Source organism: Propithecus coquereli, unplaced genomic scaffold (assembly GCF_000956105.1).
Source record: "Propithecus coquereli isolate 6110/MARCELLA unplaced genomic scaffold, Pcoq_1.0 Scaffold38, whole genome shotgun sequence".
Taxonomy (NCBI): domain Eukaryota; kingdom Metazoa; phylum Chordata; class Mammalia; order Primates; family Indriidae; genus Propithecus; species Propithecus coquereli.
In genome coordinates, this window is record NW_012149507.1 from 3,998,579 (window position 1) to 4,018,137 (window position 19,559).

General features: G+C 39.0%; 1 protein-coding gene across 1 annotated transcript in view; it reads left to right on the forward strand.

Moving 5' to 3' along the window:
• The first annotated feature begins 317 nt into the window (after window positions 1–317).
• MYOM1 (myomesin 1) overlaps window positions 318–19,559 on the forward strand; it is a 184,578-nt gene continuing 165,336 nt past the window's right edge. The window contains exons 1-2 of the mRNA XM_012652075.1: window positions 318–357; window positions 13,168–13,509. Of these exons, the coding sequence (XP_012507529.1) occupies window positions 13,193–13,509 (317 nt within the window). The 5' untranslated portion in view covers window positions 318–357; window positions 13,168–13,192. The remainder of the gene's footprint in view (window positions 358–13,167; window positions 13,510–19,559) is intronic.

A 19,559-nucleotide genomic window follows, 5' to 3' on the forward strand; every position in this document is an offset into this window, starting at 1 on the left:
TTACCATTCTACTTTCTGTCTCTATGACCTTGACTGTTCTAGGTACTTCATAGAAGTGGAATCATATTGTATTTGTCCTTTTGGCTTATTTCACTTAGCAGCATTATGGCTATCCTCAAGTTTAAGAGTCCATTTTTCAGGATAAATTATCCTCCTTCCTTCTCTCTACTCCTTTGTTCTTTCCGCCAAAGGTCCTTTTCTTTCCCGATTGAGGGTCACCCATCCTGGGATCCTTGCTCTCCTGTTCTAGTGGCTACTCTGCCTTTTTCTTATTCTTTTCAGGGCCAGTCTTATCTAGTGAGCAGGATAGGAGAAGCCGGCACTGTAAGCTTGCATCTGAAACTACGCAGTCTAAAGGTTGGTTTTGTTTTGGTTTTGCACCTTTTTTTCTGTTTCAGTGTGGACTGGGGGAAGAAAGGGAACCTGGGGTATGAAAGAAAGAGAAGAGGGAAACACAGAGACATATACCTGTTTCAATGTAAAAATGATATCTACAGTATTAAAATAATTGAGGAAGTTATAGAATTTTATCAGAAATGGTCTTAAATTTACGAGGGAATATTGCATACGATTAAGCATATTAACTCTGGATCTGGGTTATCTGAATTTGAATCCAGCTGTAACCATTTTTAGCTGTATGTCCTAGAGCAGGTTTCTGAACTTCTCTGTACCTCAGTTTTCTCATCAGTACAAAGGGCATAATAGTAATTGTACCCACCTTATAGACTGTTGTGAAGAATAAAGCTAATACATATAAAGCAATTATAATATGACCTGGCAAAAAGTAAGTACTGTGTAAGTGTTAGGTATCAATAATTTTTGGTCAGTGTTTTGATGCTTCATTTGGTTAATTATATAAGAAAAAATTCAAAATAACATTATTTATAATAGCCCCAACCTTGGTATAATGCAAACATCCAATAATTGATAAATGGATCAGCAAAAAGTTGTGTATCTTTCAATGAAACACTTCTAAGCAATAAAAAGAAACAAGGTGCTGAATCATGTAACAGCATAGATGAAACTCAAAAACAACTTGCTAAGTGAAAGAGGCCAGACACAAAAGAGGACATATTGTATGATTCCATTTGTGTGAAATTTCTAGAAAAGGCTAAACTATAGAGACAGAAAGTGGGTCAGTGTTGCCTAGACCATAGATGGGACCAAAGATTAACTGCAAACAAGCATCAGGGAACTTTTTGGGGTGATGGAAGTGTTTTAGAACTGGATTTTGGTAATGTTGCAGAATCATATAAATTTACTAAAACTCACTGAACTTTAATCTTAAAATAGATTAATTTTATGGTGTGTCAATTATACTGCTATAAACTGTTAAAAGGAAATTCAAAATAAATTGAAACTGGAGAGTCAGATCTGCTGATCTTTAGTCTGCTTCTCATTTTAAAAAAGGAAAAAACCTTTATTGTTTTGTAAAAATAGTATATGTTCATTGTTGGGAGACAATTCTCCATGGGTCTCTCACGTTTCTGCACATGTTGCAGGCAAGGCTCCACTCTCCTTTGTTCCAGGCTGCTTTTTCAGGGTTGTTTGTACGGTGAACAGCCTTTGAAGACAGAGAAGGGGTCTCTAGCCAGAGCAAAATACAGACATGCTTGCTATCCAGTATAATAAGGAGCTTTTCTCCCTGTGCAGCAGGTATGCTTAATGCTAACTATAACAGGTCAAGATTCCTCTCCTGTAATGCAGCCCACTGGGAGTACAAGTGTCATCCGTCCTCTTCATGTTGCCCTGCCAACGGGGGTTGGCAAACCAGTGAAGAATATGCTGATGCTGTGGCTGCTGCTATTTCTCTTTGACTTTGTCTTTCCATTTCTTCTGGCAGCATCCATGAAACTGTAGCAGGCTCTCTTGTTAGCTTGCAAGTAAGGTAAGATCTATGACCTCTCAGTTCTTTTTTTTTAAATTGTGGTAAAATATATGTAACATAAAATTTATGTAACATAAAATTTGCCAGTTTAGTCCTTTCTGAGTATATAGTTCAGTAGCAATAAATACATTTACATTGTTGTGCAACCATCAATCACCATTATACATCTCCAGAACTTTTTCATCATCCCATATTGAAACTCTACCCACTAAACATTCATTCATTCCCCTTCCCTCATCCCCTGGTAACCACTGTTCTACTTTCTGTCTCTATGCATTTGCCCACTCTAGGGACCTCATACAGGTGGAATCATACATTTTATCTCTTTGTGTCTGACTTATTTCACTTAGCATAATGTCTTCAAGATTCATCCACGTTCTAGCATGTGTCAGGATTTCGTTCCTTTTTCAGGATGAATAATATTCCATGGTATGTATATGCCTTCACAGTTCTTGATGCTAATTATATTAAAAAATACAAAAGAAAAATATAAACAAGAAAGTAAAAAAAGAACATAAAGTGAAAGAGAAAACATCTCACCATTTGGAAGTAATTATCATTGACATTGGGTGACCATGATTCCAGACATCTATTTATGAATAGACAGAAAAACACACAGAGAGAAATAATGTTAGACAATGGGCTTTGGGGTCTTGCCTTCTTGTACTTATCTACGGCTCCCTTGACTGGACTGTGGTGCAGGAAGGCTTCTGGCTTTAGAAGCTTGGCCCGCTTCCAAAATCCACCCACCAGCTCCTGAGTCACACATTCAGGTTAAGAGGTACTCAGTTCTCCTCCCCCCAGCTGAACAGTTGATCCCAGGCCACATTGACTCTTAGCTCTTGTTTATTCCCATCTCTGAGTAGTCCCTAAGCCCTGAGAAGTTGTTGTATACCACATTTTCCAGTTTTCTTTATATGGCAATTATTTACTAAATGCCTAGTACGTGTCAGGAGCTATGCTAGGACTGGGAATACTTAGCCATAAAGATCCAGCTCCTGCCCTCAAGTAACTCACAGTGCAGAGGGACACAGAAAAGTAAACATAATTTAAATATTACATGATAAACTTCCCATCCTAGTGGAATTAGGGACGTGTTCCAGAAGGAGATGGCATGGTGTCTCAAAGGAGTGGGAGTGAGGGAAGTGCTGTGCTGGCAGGGCCCAGAGGGGCAGCACGTGTGAAGAACCGTCGTGTCAGGGGCCTTGGGTTTGAGGATGTGTTAGGAGTTACCTGTGGTTGGAGTTCAGGAGGCAGGTGGAGAGGGGGGAGCTGGAGAATTATGCAAGCTCAGATGGCGAAGATCCCCTTATGCCATGCTAAGGAGGGCACCTGGGAAAGAACAGGCAATGAGGGGCCACCGGAAGGTTTTAAGTGGCAGAGGACAGAATGAGCTCTGCCTGATGCATTCCCCCGCAGTCTATAGCTGCAGCCCGAATTCTGTCCTTGATACCAGTGCCTGGGTCATCTCAGTCCCCACCCAGGCTTTCTCAGGCAGTGTACACTCAGTGCTGACAAATGAATGGATCACAACTTTCCATAGTTCTTTGATAAAGCCCACTTAATGTATGTATGCATTAGGGTTAAAAATGAACAGATTCATGAATTGGTATTTTGATTCTACAGTAGTTTGGTTCTAGTTCTAGTCGCTAATACCATTGTGTGAAAATACTGATGGAGCCAGCTCTCTTCTCAAAATGCAAGATTTTGAAATTTTATCATATTTCTGGAAATTCAAATGCATCATTTACTGGCAATCGTTAGCAAATAATGAAAGGGCAGTATTTCAGTCCAAGTCAACCAAAGTTCTGGCAGATCACAGGAAGGTAAAAAAAAAAAAAAAAGAATGACCAGGCTTGGCGGCCTGACCTGTTCTTTGTCCTCAGCCATAATATAGCATGCAGAGCAGGGCAGGAGGGGCACGCTGAGAGGAGGGTATGCATCAAGGTTGAAACATACCTGTAGTCAACTTTTCATGATCTTGGAATTTATTAAAGGTGGTTAAGGCTCAGCTGGGACTTTGGACATGCTTGAAATTTAGGATGCAGCCCACTCCTATTGAGTTCTGCCCTCCTTCACCTCCAGAAAGTATAGTCTAGGAGGAGGGGTGCCAAGCCTTGGTTGGGGAAGCCAGGAACACTCTTCCACCTCTGCATCAACGAGAGTTTCAATGAGGGCTGCTTGCTATCCCCCTCTCCTTCCACTTGTAGGGAAGTATTTTATCAGCCTCTGCCCAATTCGCCAACAATCCTATGGCTGGGTGTACCTAGCAACTACAGAGCTTCCCTCCTCCTGCAAATAGAGGAAGAGGGTTTGGATAGACAAAGTGAAGGTTCTTGTGGTGCAGGAGGGAACTGAGAAGAGAAGAGAGAAAGATGGGCAACTAGTGAAGAATAGAAAGTAATTCCATTTCTGTAGCCATGAATGCAACATTCAGAGAAAACCAAGGCTACTATAAAATTACGTTTGTGCTTCCTGGTGGTCTGGAGTCTCATCTGGGGGACAGGGCAGTAGGTGAGGATCTGAGCAGGGCTTGGCACCCTATCCCACCACTCCCCTGCCAGTGCTGTACCATGGCAGGCTTGCTTCCTTCCAGAGCCAGGGTGTTGGCCAGCAATTCTTCCCCCATCTTCAGCGGGGAGGGAGCCCACAGGGACCACTCACAGCCTGTGGCTTCTGATGCAAGATGTTGACTGCATTAGCTTAATTTTGCCATTGCCCAGATACAGGCAACATTCGAACTAGATCTAATTTTAGATTTCTATCTAATTCATCTAGTTTATATCCAGTTCATTTAATAACTAGATGAAATTTGGCTTCTGTTAAGGCCCCTGTCCTCTAGCCGTTTCCACCATCGCCCCCCCATCCCAGCTCTGCCTTCCTCCCCATCGCCTACTTGTTATACACAAAGACTTAAAAAGAAATAATAACCTGCTAATACATCTTCCTGGGTAATTTTCAGTACAGTAGGGATTAAAGTCATAAAGTGACATTCTCAGGAAGGAGTATTTCAGGACAGGAGCTCTAGCAGGTAGAAGCAGACTTTTTGGATCAAGGAAGATTTATTTTATTCTTCCCCCAAATTGTTCTGCATAGAATGTTGCTAATCAGCTTATGAACACGGCAAGAATAGAACAGTCACTTTTTGGATTGATAGCACAGGTTATTAGAGCTGGAAAGCACCTTAGACATCTTCTAGCTCAAACCCTTTATTTTATAGATGGAAAAATGGAACTTCAGAGAAGTGAAATGACTTTCCAAAGCCATTCAATGAGCAACAGGATTAGATGCCAAGTGCCTTCTCCTATCAAAAAATACATAGACATATATATATTTTAATTAGGCAACTCTGAGATAGGAAGAATGCAACAAATTTACAGCTTTCAAAAGAGCTCACTGAACAAATTATTTAAGCTTTTCCTTGTATGGAAAGCATCTGCTTTGGAGAAATGTTGCTTAGAATTTGGGCCCCAGGGCGTGTGTCAGTTATTTTTGCCTCCTGTACCTACCATAGTGCTGTGCATATTAGGTGGGCAATAAGTGATATCATTATATTTGCTCCCTTGGTGCCTATCTTTTAAAGAAGAGGTATTCTTTTTGTGTTTGCTTTGTACAACTAATCACGTCTTCCTTCTGTACTGTGTCCATCATCTCACCATTTCACCTACCACGTTGTAACATAATTATCCTTAAGTAACCTTTGTCTACCCAATTACATGGTGGCTACTTTGAGGGCATGAGTTAGTCACTTGTGTATATGCTAGGGCACAACACAATGCCTGCCATAGTCATAGGTTTCCAATAAAAACTTTATGAACTGAACTGAGTAAATGCAGACCTGTCTTTTTCCATGTTGTTGATCCATGGGTTTTATTTGTTAACTAAAACCAGCAACTTAAGAAAAAACTTTCTTGATATCAGTTGGAGTTTAATTTTTGTTTTTTCTTTATATTTAATTTATAAAGACTATTTCTTTTATTTATTCCTTCATACATATAATAATGATTTGCTACTAACTAGTCTTCTGCTATAAAATGAGAATGAGGTGGAAAATTGCTAGGTGGCTAAATATAATGGATACATTTAATTTGGCTTTTAGGTTATACTATTGTTAAACTCACTTCACACTTATAAAAATATTAATGGCTTTATAGTTAGTTTGAGGAGAGAATGTATCTACTTTAAAACTACTTTTGAAAAAAACTAACTATAATTCTGGAGCAAATATTTTCTGAAGTTTCTAGACTTTTATAGTTACGTGCTTTTTTGTTTGTTTGTTTTTTGAGAAAGTGTTTCGCTCTGTCACCAGGGCTAGAGTGTAGTGGTGTCATCATAGCTCACTGCAGCCTCAAACTCCTAGGCTCAAGCAATCCTCCTGCCTCAGCCTCCTAAGTAGCTGGGACTACAGGAGTGCACCACCACACCTGGCTAATTTTTCTGTTTTTCGTAGTGATGGGGGTCTCACTCTTGCTCAGGCTGATCTCGAACTCCTGAGCTCAAGCGATCCTCCCACCTCAGACTCCCAGAGTGCTAAGATTACAGGCATGAGCCACTGCGACTAGCCAGTTATATGCTTTTTAAAAAGTATTTTGCATTAGATGGTTTTCTGAGAAATTTGAAATTAACAGCTGATTAGCACTCCATTAAGTTTGCAGAATAATTACACATCTGTAAGGGCATTATATGTAAATAAGAGTAATTGACAGAATCCACATCTATAAAGGAATTGTGATTAAATCACAATAATTGATTTGCACGAGCCCAACTAAATTTTTCTTCTTTAATTATAGTTTATTATCCAGTACATCACTGTATGTAATTTATTATCTGGCTAATTGTACTTTTGATAGACATGCTATTAGACCAGAATCCATATGATGCTACTGCAAGAAGATCATTTAGGAGACTAGGCTGTGTCTAGCTCATATTTCTTTTGCCCAATCTTACTGTATATTTGTTTGGAATAAATTCTTTGGCTTTCCCTGGGATCTTGAATGTCAATGAATAAATGATAATATTTTAGTTTTTCCACAGTGTATGTGGACTTCTCTCATTTTTGCATTCTTAACAGGGATTCAAGTTCAGTAAATATTTCAATGTATTAATATTTGCAGCCAATACATTTTGATCTAATAAATTGTCTGGTACATAAGAAATATAAATGAAACTCTTCTTCCACAACAATTCTTCCTTCTAATGGACATTATTGGCACTTGATGCTCCTATCTATCCACATGCACAGGGACACACACACACACACACACACACACACACACACACAGTTAAATGGTTGAGAGGCAGCACAGTATGATATACAGAAGGCAGGGCTCCATGTAGAACAGTCCTGGGTTCGAATCCTCTGTCACATTCAAGTTGTATAACTTTAAGGATATTAATCTCTCTAAATCTCAATTTCTTAATCCATAAAATGGTTTTACAAATGTGATGATCAAATAAGGTATTATAAAGTAGTCAGTATTAATACTGAGCATGTAGCCAATAGTCATTAAATGTTAGCTAGGATTATGATGATTTATATCTCTTATATTTGGTCATTTTTCCTCTTTCCTGCGTTGAGAAGATTTAAAACAACTCCATGTTCTCTAGAGAAATGGCTCACCTGGGACCATTGCAATGGATGGTGTATAAAACTCAAGAAAAATCACTGCATTCTGTACTGGATGTTTAGAAAACAAATGGATACTTGGGAAACATAAAACTTGGAAAATTCTCCTATGGATTCAAGACAGCTAAAATATCAATATGCATACTAACGGAAGAGATATTTAGGTAAAAAAATGCCAGGCTGAATTTTACCAGGTAACTGGATCAGAACTAAGTGGAATACCTTCTTGCATATACTTTGGGTAACTCAGAAGCTAACCCTCTGTTATGAGTAGAGACCTATATTGCACTTGACAGACCATTTCAAAATACCTAGTTTCTTATCAACAAAATATCATGGAGGATTCAGCAATACGTGACTACAAGTACGTGGGCTTTGGAATCAAATCTCTCTCAGTGAATTGCATTTATATTATCTGATAGCTGTGATCTTTGGCAAATGCCTTTACCTCTTGAAGCCTCGCTTTCCTCAGCTATGTAACAAACCTAATGATACCTACCTGCAGGGTATTTTGAGAATTCAGTGGGATCATGTACATGAAGTGCCTTTCCCAGTGTCTGGCACTTGATAGGTCCTCAATACTGTTAACTGTAGTTATCACCAAGAAAGTAGCTATAAAGTATACTATAACATTGAGTCTGTTCAATATTTTGATAGATACAAGTTATCTTTATTCAGTTGATGTATAATAATGTCATCGTCGGAACATAAGCCAATATATCAGAATACCAACCTGCACAATGAATATAATCTGAACAATGAGCTTTTTTATTTTTGCTATTGGTAATAATAGTTGATATTTACTGAATCTTTATTATGTGGCTGTCACATAAAGGCTTTATCTGCATTATCACATTTAACCTCCACAGCAGTCCTATAATTTGGATATTATTATCCCCATTTTATAGAGAAAGAAACTGAAGTTTGTGGAGTAGAAATAAATTGCTTGAGATTGTGTGAATACCAAGTGCTATCAACGGTCTGGACTGTAGATGCAGTGTGAACCCACAGGGCAGGCTCTTGCCCCCAGGTTGCACTACCTCTTAATTTTTACACAAAAAACAAAGAAAGAGGATCTCTTGTTACATGAACTGACCCTGCTCTGAGTTAGGAAAGATAAAACATGGAGTTGCTTCTCAAAAGGCTTTAGTTAACGAACAGGGATTCAAATATTCAGACTTGAAGTTGTGACTTACTTTGTAAATTTTCCTGAAATGAGAGGGGCGACTATGTATTTTCAGGCCAAAATTGCCACCACATGTAACCCATTTCTTACTTGTTTTGCCTCTAGTTTGCCTCAAGTTCTTTTTTTACTTTGTGACTTTTAAATGTACTGTACATCTGTTATTAACAGCACACCCAGAACCATATCTTGGCATTAAAATTCCATGAAGTCCACTTTGAGAATCAGATTACCACACCTATTTTTAGCTCTCAACCCAAACCACTCTTTCCATTACACTTTAAATATCTAGTGATAAATGACACTGAAAATAGCTCTTATAACCTCCCCCCACCAAAAAAAAATCCTATGTTTGGTTTAATCAGGCCCAACCCATTGACTGGCTTTAAAGTAATTACATTGCTAAAGCAGCTACCTGCCTGTGCCTGTCTCCTTCCTGGTTTGGGACTACCCTCCCCATTTGCTGCTATATTTATCTGCCTTGTTGGCCATAAAAGGCTGGCTGTGTGGCCCTGACATTCTACTGCCTGACCACATGCATTATTTTTGAACTGGGCCCCAGGTTCCTGTGTTTCGTCCTGCCTCTTAACTTTCTCTTGAATTCAACCTGGGTGGAGTTTTCATTCTCTCATCCGGCTCCTCGCGGCAGCAGAACACTTCCACCACCGTTACTCCTTTTCAAACTGGTAAGTGTGACGTTGAGGCAGAAGGATGCACTTGATAGTTTATGTGCTTAATACCACAGCGGTTAAGTGGTTTCTTTCTATCCTCTGAGCTCAGCAGTTTTTCAAAGAGATGTCAGGATAGCTGTGAAATAAGAAAGTGAAGCTCCAGGGAAGGGAACCAGAACAGCAGGGTGCCAGTTTGGGCTGGCACAGCTGTTCTCCCAGGTCATTGTATTCTTTTTAAATTAGGCTGCTGTTCCTGGAACTGTGAGGCAGTCATATTTGTCTCAGATCGAATCATAAGTGTGAAGTAAGTACTCTTCCCAGGTGTGGTTTGGTTGAAATCTGGAATGGATGAGGGACAGAAGTTCTGCGTTTTCATTCCTCCATGTGCCCATACAATGCTCCCTGGTTACAAATTAGACCGAAAGGAGGCAAATTAAGTCACTAATTTATAATTCAGTGATTGAGCTGTTTTGATGCTGTGTGGATAAACAAACGAATGCATAATGATATTCCCAGCCTAAAAACGGGTAAGTAATATTTCAGAGGCAACATAGAGGCCCACATGATGATCCTTCTGTGAATAATTTTCATCAGAATTTGGCCTCTAATGCCTGTGAAAAAGTATTATTTCAGATTACAGCTATGGAGTTTGCATTTCTTCCTAAATTCCCAAATTATTTTCAGAAAGAAAATTTAAGTCTTAAAGAAATGGAAGACCACCAAACCATCTTTTCTCCCAACATACTCCAGCTGTCATATGTTGGGGATAATCCTTGCTTATTTGATGAAGAGGAGGTGGTTGTACCTTTATTCCAGAGGTCAAAGCTGTGAAAATCAGCTCTGTTGACTTAAAGTCAGACCTGTTTACTTGTAATATACTAGCTATGTGAGTGGAATATTAACTATTATTAAAAATAAATATATTTGGGGGAAACAGAAATAAAAAGTGTAGTAAAGAGTACTGGGGCAAGATATTGAAAGATTTTAGTTTGTGAAAATAACAGCATTTCCAATCATCTGGATGTGAATTTAGCTTATAACAATATATAGGAAGGTCTTTTATGATTTATTTGGAAATCATTCAAATAACATTTGCCATGTTACAATATAGTAATGTATCATTACAGAAATTTATCTAACATCTTTATAATTGCCTAACATTCTATATTAATATATTCTAACCCTTTTGTTTTATCAAAATTCATCTAATAATTATTCTGTATATTTTATAACAGAAAATAGCGCTCTATTTAAGGGTTGAAGCAAAGTTGCTTGCTAGTAGCTATTTTTTTCTCTTAGGAAATGCCATGTAGACTGATATCTTCCATTAGTCCTAAGATAAATATTTCTGGAGTGAAGTTTTCTGAATTTTCTTCTGTAGGGAATACATGCTGACTTTTAAAATAGTTTAAATGAAAAGTAGTTTTAAACTTGACAAAAATATGCAGAGTTTAGGAGTCATTCATCATTTAGAATTTTTTAAAAAACAAGGTTTCCAAAAAACTGATTACTTCAAAACTAATTCTACTATAAAATTTAAAAATAACATTTCAGAACATGCACAAAAGCATTAAGAAATTGGAGGTGGGAGGCTTTCATAAAACTATTGTTTCATTCAAGTTTGTCAATGTATCTGATAGGCTTCCTGTCAGTGGACAGATTATTCGAGAAAGCTAAGGTGACGTGAAGTCTCCCCTCCCTATGCTAAGCACACATATCTTTGACTTTCGGTAGAACTGTTAGCTCAAGTTCACAATGCCAACTGCCACACTGGTGACTGACTCTCTTACTTCTTTATGCAGGAAGACTAGAAGCATTCATACCCTTAACAGGGCAAATGTTTTTTTTTTTTCTGGTTTGAGACAATATCATTTTGAAGAGTTCGTGAGCTTCGAGAGAGCTTGTATGTAATATTAACATAGTCCAGAGCTCAGTTCTAGGACTTTCTTTTCCATTTATAATGATTTTCATCTGTTTCGTTGGCTTTCAATACCACCTGTGTGCTGTGACTGCCAAATGTAGATCTCCATCCCGGACCTACCCCTGCACTCCAGAGCCACGTATCCAGCTTCCCACTTAACATCTCCACTTGGAGGTCTAGCGGGCATCTCAGATGTAGGACATCTCAAATCTGTCTCCTGTTCTTCCATCCCGAGCTGATGCTTTCTCACATTCCTCCCCATCTCAGTTAATAGCAACTTCATTCTTCTAATTGCTTGGGCAAAAATCTTGCAGTCATCTCTTTTTTTTCACATCCTAATTTAGAACTTTTAGCAAATTCTGTTGGTTTTACCTTCAAAACCTGTGCAGAGTCTGACCACTTCTCACACTTTCAGTGCTATTGCTGTTGTCTCTGGCCTGGACGATTGCAGTGGCCTTTGTATTTGTTTCCTAGGGCTTCCATAACAAAGTGCCACAGATTGGGTGGCTTAAATAGCAGAAATTTATTTCCTTACAATTCTGAAGGCTAGAAATCCAAGATCAAGATATGAGGAGAGTTGGTTTCTGCTTCTTTCTTCTCCTTGGCTTGCAGATGGCTTTCTTCTCCCTGTGACAGCACGTGGTTTTCCCGCTGTTATATACATATCTGTGTTTTGATTTCCTCTTCTTATAGGGATACTAGTCATCTAGCATTAGGGCTCACCCTAATGACCTAATTTTAACTTAATTTCCTCTTTAAGGACCCTAATCTCCAAATACAGCCACATTCTGAGGTTAGAGGTTAGGATTTTAACATGTGAATTTGGGGGGGATACAACTCAGGCCATTAACAGTCTCCTGTCTTTCTCTCTTGTTCCAGTCTGTTCTTCAGACATCAGACATCAGCAAGAGCAATTCTCAGTTCAAAGCCTTCCAATGGCCTCTCAGCCTTTTCAGAATAAAACCCAAGGTCCTTACTGTCACCTATAGGACCTACACTATCTGCCTTTCCCCCACGCACAATGCTCGCCTCTCTGACATGATCTCCTGTACCTCTGCCTCCCCACTTCTCCTGCAGCCTCGCTGGCCAATTTGCTATACCTGAGGGTGTATTCATTCCTCAGTGCCTTTGCAGAATCTTCTATCTAGAACGCTCTTCCCCCAGATAGTCTCAAACTCAGATGTCACTTTCCAGGGAAGCTATCCCTAATGAAGCTATTTAAAAGGACATCCATCCCTCCTCCCTGCTTTATTTTTCTCTGTAGCACTTAGCACATTCTAATATAGCTCATACTTTACTTATTTGTTTTCTCTATTGTCTATCTCCTGCAGTAGAATATATAGTTCTGTACAGGTGATTAGAGCTGGGATTTTGTTTGTCTTATTTACCACTGTATTTCCTATACTGGAATAGTCCCAGGCTCATAGTAGGTGCTCACTAAGTATTTGTGAATGAACACCACATCACTCTCCATCATGACATATTCTCCCAAATGAAGGCCCCATCAGAATGAAATGCCAGAAAATCAGAAATATGTATTATGAGGGGTTTGCAGAAAAAGTGCAATAGCCAAGGTAGAAAAACTTTCTAAAGACCTTCTAGATACACGAGGGCTGTTCGGAAAGTATCCAGCCATATAACACTTCTCATTATATTAACAATGGCTGGATACTTTCCAGATAGCCCTTGTATATATATTAAAAAAAGAAACAGTACATCTGGGCTATGAAGTTGTGAGTTTATTGAATAACTAGTTAAACTAAACTTCACATCACTTGCCATTTACTCTTTGGAAAAGATAAGAATATTAATTTTTACACATTGGTTTAGATGACTTGTTCTTTAATAGTCCACTCAGAAATTACTGTTTTCTTGCAGGTTGCCCAATTCGCTAAAGGGGCACATGATGGCTTTGCCGTTTTATCAGAGATCCCACCAGCACTATGATCTCAGCTACCGTAACAAGGACCTTCGCACCACCGCGAGCCATTACCAGCAGGAGAAGAAGCGTTCCGCCATCTACACCCAGGGCTCCACAGCCTACAGCACCCGCTCCTCAGCTGCGCACCGCCAGGAATCGGAAGCCTTCAGCCAGGCGTCCGCCTCCTCCTACCAGCAGCAGGCCTCTCAGGCCTACAGTCTTGGGACCGCGCAGTCCTCCCTGAGCTCTGAAGTCAGTCGGAAGGCGGCCTCAGCCTATGACTATGGCTACTCCCGTGGGTATGTCAAAAGAGTCTTCCAACGGCAGGGAAGAGGCGTGTGCTCTGAATAACCCTCCCCAATCACTTCTTAAATATGACGCCCTACGTTTAAACCAGGTGTGGAGACAGACGTGGTTTGGGAACCGGGGACCTGTGTCTACCTACTTTGCTTTATTGTCTCTTTGAGAGTCACAAAGAGCTTCATAATCACAGCCTTGCTTGAGTCGCCAACTGTGCTATTTCTAGAAGCAGGGAAGTTTTGCCCCAGGTTACTTTAGCAGCAGCAGGGCCATAAAATATCATTTCAGTGCTCACAGCAGTTTTCCTGGCTCTCAGAATGTTTCCGCCTAGATGAGAAACCAGTACAGAATTTAAAATCCACAAGTACACACAGGGGACGAAACTACAGCAGAGATATCTTCTAGTTTTTCAATATCTGAAAGCCAATATATTTAAAATTCTGAGCTATTATTTAAGCAGCAGATTATTTTCTTTAGCTGGGGCATTTTATAAAGACATGGACCTATCTCAGTCAGCCTAAGAATAATAGGAACAAACTTGTATGTCAACAAAATTCGATTTATTGACCCAATGCAATGAGGGAGACTATACACTAGAGGATTGTTTTAGGATTCTAGGAAGAGTGGAATTTAGATGCAGGTCTGGTCTGCAAAGTGAACCCGGAGTACTATTTCTTTAGAAACAATAAAGTTAAGATACATATGGATGGTTGTATCCAGAAATCCCTTATCTGGGCCTCCTCACCTGGAATGGGAATTGAGGCTGCTTTTCTGTGTCAACAAGCAACTGAGGTCCTCTAGGCAAGACTGAGGTGTTTCATTGTTACTGATAAAATTTCAAATAGCAAACTTACTGACAGTCTTTGATATGAGAGAAGAAGGTTTCTCAGTGCTATAGTCACTCAAAGAAGGAGGCCAGCATGACACTACAGCATTAATGTCCCTGGAGAAATGTTGTTTCCTGTTAGCTTTGCAGTTGGCTTATCTGTGTCTGTTGTTCTAGCATAATGAATGTTGGGCAGATAGTTCCTTTCTCAGACCAAGGCAATTTTTATTTTCTCAATGTTCAGAATGAAATATTTCATAGAGATTAAAAAACACTTGCAAGATACATGTAACTTTTATTAAAAATCTAACTATAGTCCACAGAAGGAATTGCTGATATTCAAAACATAGATATTTCTGGGCTATGTGGTAAATAACCATCCGCTACCTCTAATCCTCTTCTCCAAAGCATCTAGCATTTTTTGCTATGAAGATAATATGATTTTAAGTCTTACAAAATTTAAGTCCACAAAATATCTAGTAGGGCAATTGCCAAGGGTGCTTTACTCTGGGAATCTAAGAAGTTATTGAGGAAATAATAGAGTGGTTTGTACAAATAGAAGTAAGGAAGGTTTCTAAAGGCAGAAATTCCTAAATCTCTGGTGGGTTTTAGGAGCACCTGATCCACAGCCATCATTTTGTCAGTGACAGTGACCTCCTGGGAGCTTCTGCTAGATTCAGTAACAGAGCCAGCGTCTGCTGGGGTTTACCTGGAATGTATGATGGCAACATTCTGAAATTTCATTTAAAATGGAACAGGATCATTTTGCAATCTCAATTTCATAGGTCATATTCTGCCATGGGATATTCATGAGGATCTCACATTGGCTACAAATATGGAAATATTGTCACTGAAGCGAATTCATTCCTTTTAGCACTTGCTTCAAAGAAAAGTTGGGAGGAATTAACATCATGTATATGTGACAGCAGCATTTCGTTCCCCTGAAAAATGTTCCACAGATACATTTAAGAAGCTCATTTAGGAAAGCAGCTGTCTCATAATAGAGGAGGATTACATTTTAAGTATCCATTTGCCTGGACTGTCTGTGCTGGGTCTATAGAAGATGGGTATTTTCATTAGCATACAGTTGTTAACATAACTCCTGTGTACTTATTTAACTTCCTCAGTGCTTCAGAATCTAAAGAGTCTTATGAATTTGTATTAGTAAAGGATCTCTATTTCTTCAACTCTATTTAATTTTGTATTAAAATTATATAAATCCTTTTTAATCATGTATGTAATATTCATATTTATTCATAACCTGATATATGAAACATTAATAATTGAACCCATGAGCATATTTTATTCAGAAAACATTTGCTCTATATAATCTTTGGAAGACCTAGCCATTTTAGCTATAAAGAGCCTTAGATGATAAACTTTCTATAGGGAATGGAACTGTAATTATTTTTCTATATTCAACCTCATATCTTATTCCTTCCTACTATGCATGTTTATGTAAGTAGGTATTTATTAATGGCTTGCTATGTTTGAACAATTCAAACTTCTTGGTAAAAACATGTTGACCCAGAAACAAGAGGGGGAAGAAAATGCCAATATTTTTTCCCTTGTATGATGCAGTGTGAAAGACAAAGAAAGCCAACCCAATCCTGGAGGTATTTTAGCCTTTCTTTTTTTAGATCTAGAACTAACAGGTGCAGATAATATTTTTGAACACTTCAAAGTCTTCATAATTCATTTAGGTTGTGCTTTAGCTTGTTCAGAATGAAACAACTTTCCCCTGCTAAATGAAATAACTCTCTTTGGATTGAGAACAGTATTGTTGATTAAAACCCCTGAGATTTGAAACCTTGTGGAGTGTATGCAAGCACTAGGCTTGGTCTAATTTTAGCCGCTGCTTTGCAGTTAGCTGTTCAGCGTTCAGTGGAAACTATGGAGATTTGTATGTGCTCAGGGCTTGGCTGACCTTAGTGAGTCTTGGCAACAATGGCTCCTTCAGTGTCAATGTGGCTGCAGCACAGATCAGTTACCGATTGTATTCTGAGCCATGGGTTGTAAAATAAATTCTAGAAGGCTTATTCTAAATGACTTTACTCTTGGTCACAGTGAAGAAAAAAACTAAAGTAAAGAAAATAATACAGGAAAACAAAAACTCTCAGAATGACAAGATTATTGTCTTATGTTAATAATCAATGAATATTATCAAGGATTAAAGGAGAAATGGTACTCATGACCACTTTGTGAACATGAAGCCAAGGTTCTTAACTTCTGTACATGAGTGGGTTTCAGTAGAGTCTTGTATAATCTAAAATTATGTGCGAAATTATGCACAGATGAGAATTTTTTCTGTAGAGAAATACCATAGCTTTCATCAGATTCTCAGAGAATTCTGTGACTCAACGGAGGTCAGAACCACTGCTCTAGAAAGTCTACAAAGACCAGACAGTCCAGCATGTGACCTGAGGACCTCTTTCCTAATGCCGATATTATAAGGACTTGGGATGAAATGAGGCAAATGTTTACAGAAAATGTGGTATTACGGAAAGCAGGGGAACCTTCCATTCTTTTGAGTAAGCTGGATCACACATTAAGATGGGAATTATAAAAGGAATACTCTCTTATACTCAATAAGTAGGAATGAATAATTTTCAAAAACCAGAGAACAACACAGCAGATTTCTTGGATGACAGGAGGATTTAGAGTTGTCTCTCAACCCTCCGAGGTAATGATAGACACGTAGTTGTCTTATTCTAAACAAATTAAAATTCAGCCCATATGATGCAGTTCAACATCACATCCTCTATACTATGAGTCTTTAAAACAACCCTGAACAGTAGAAGTTATTATCGTCATTTTACAAGTGAGAAAACTGGAGACCAAAGAGATTAAATGGCTTTTTTTCATCATGCTAAGAAGTGGCAGAGTAGTGATTTGAGCCCACATCCTACCCAAGCCCCTCCCTTCCGGCACGTGCTGATGCCAATTAAAGTCAGCATCTCCCCTTGACCACATTGCCACCAGATTTCTCTTGAATACATAGTTTTGCATTATGCTCTCTTTTATTTACTCTTCTCATAGAGAAGCTATTGAGCACCAAAATAACCAAGATTTAGAGCAGGGAGCAATAGACAGAAGGGCCCCAATTCTAAGAAAGAAAATCCGAGGAATGATCCTGAATGCCAAGGCTGGGACCAAACAGACGCTTCAATCGCTGTTTAGAATCAAACATAGAGACTTCCAAAGAACCCTAAGAGACACCAGTTTGGGGATGAGAACACTGAGGCTCAAGGGACTCTCTCTCCCAGGGCACCCTAACTTTAAATCATGCTTCTCACCTACACCTGTGTCACATTATCAATTCGCCCCACATATTGCCCAGATAATATCCTCTTTTGAAACTACTAGACTTTGTGAAGACCATACTAACATTTAAACCAGTTCTAATTCAGACAGAGGATACCAATGCTAAAAATAAAGACCACTACACACAGCAGGGACTGGGGTGGGAGGCGAACCTGAAAGCTTGTTCCATCTCCCACCCCAATATACTGTTAAAAACTGTTACCAAAGAAATAAAGAAATCTACTGCCTTGTGGACGTTTTTGTGTCCTGACCTCAGCTGTTGGCTTGGGATTATGTTGACTTTCTACATATCCATTTCTGTAAAATGAGGGAAATGATTGTCCTTCATGTTGTGAGGTCTAAGAGATAATCATGTAGGATGTTTAGTGTAGTGGCTGGCACATGGGGGACACTCAGAGAGGTTTAGGTGGTATTATTCATTCATTCAGTAAATTATTTACTAAGTCCTTCCTGGGTGCTAAGCACTGCTCTAGGTGGTTGGGATAAATTACTAAATGATAGTTCACAATATCACAATATATTGAATTATATTGTATTAAGTAGAATTATATATTATGCCAGAAGGTAATAAATGTTATGGAAGCAATAAAAAACAGAGTAGAGTAAGAGAGATCCAGTAGGTGGGGCAGGGGTGCAAGTTGGAATTTTCAAGAGGGCTGTTAGGCCTCATTGAGAAGGTGATATCTGAGCACAGACAGGAAATAGCTGAAGGAGTTAGCCATGAGCTTATCTGGGGGAAAGATAAATTCTTTCTTATCAGGCATCAGGAACAGCCTTTGCAAGGCCCTACAGCAACAAACAGCATCGAGGCCAGTGTGAGGGAACAGGGGAGTGACAGAAAGCCTAGGTGGGAAGATGTCAGAATGGTGATGGACGGGGAAGGGCTGAACACCAAGGGCCTTGTGGGCCATTGAAGGCAGTCTTTGTTCTGAGTTAAAGGGGAGAGCCATCATGTTTTTGAGCAGAGGGGCGACACGATCTGACTTAAGTCATAACAAGATCACCATGGCTGTTGTGTGGAAAGCAGACTATGAAGCAAAAGCAGAAGCAAGTCCCCTACTTAGGAGGCTCATGCTCCAGTCCAGCCAGCACCAGATGTGCTGTAAGGGAGAATGTAGTGAGCAGTGGCCAGATTTTTGGATGAATTAGTTATCACAGAATTCTTAATTCCATCAGACTTCTTACCGAGCTCCTTAGCACCTTGACCATGGAGTTTTGAAGATGCAAAAAGGTCTGCGTAGATTTTTTTGTATACAATGAATCTTCTAAGACTTTGTTTAGGTGGTATGATGATGGTAGAACCATTTACTTATTCTCCATTCCCCAAGATTTCATGTCATGTTTAAGAAATACCTTATTCTATTGTTAGTGTTTTTATGGTATTTAGTAAGAAAAACATCTTGAAATAACCATAGTTGTATGGAGATTCAAGTCCATCTGTAGATTGAAGTGGCTGAATCTGAATTATAAAAAAATATTGAGCCGATAGACTGTTACGGGAAATGAAGTTTGCTTAAAAAACTGCTAATGTGTCAAGGTTTTGTATTCTTACCTTTCTTCCTCTAGAAATGGTCTTATTGTCTCTTCTCTAAATACATTTTATTTATTATATATATGGAAAAAGCACCATGGTTCCTAGGTAACAAAAATAAATAAAATATTTTGGGGTTTGTCTTCCAGTATTTAAGTGTCAGAATGATGAGTCACATTATTTCCTGTATGGTAGGTGGTCAGAGGAAAATCTAATGAAAGCAGAAATCTAATAAAAGACCATTGCATTATGTTCTGAATCCCAAAGACCAACCCTAAATCCAAGGAGAGTGGTCCTCACCAGGTACCAGTCCTCTGCTCCCACTCTCTCAACTGTAAACACAGGGCTTGTTTGTGGAGAGAGAGCTA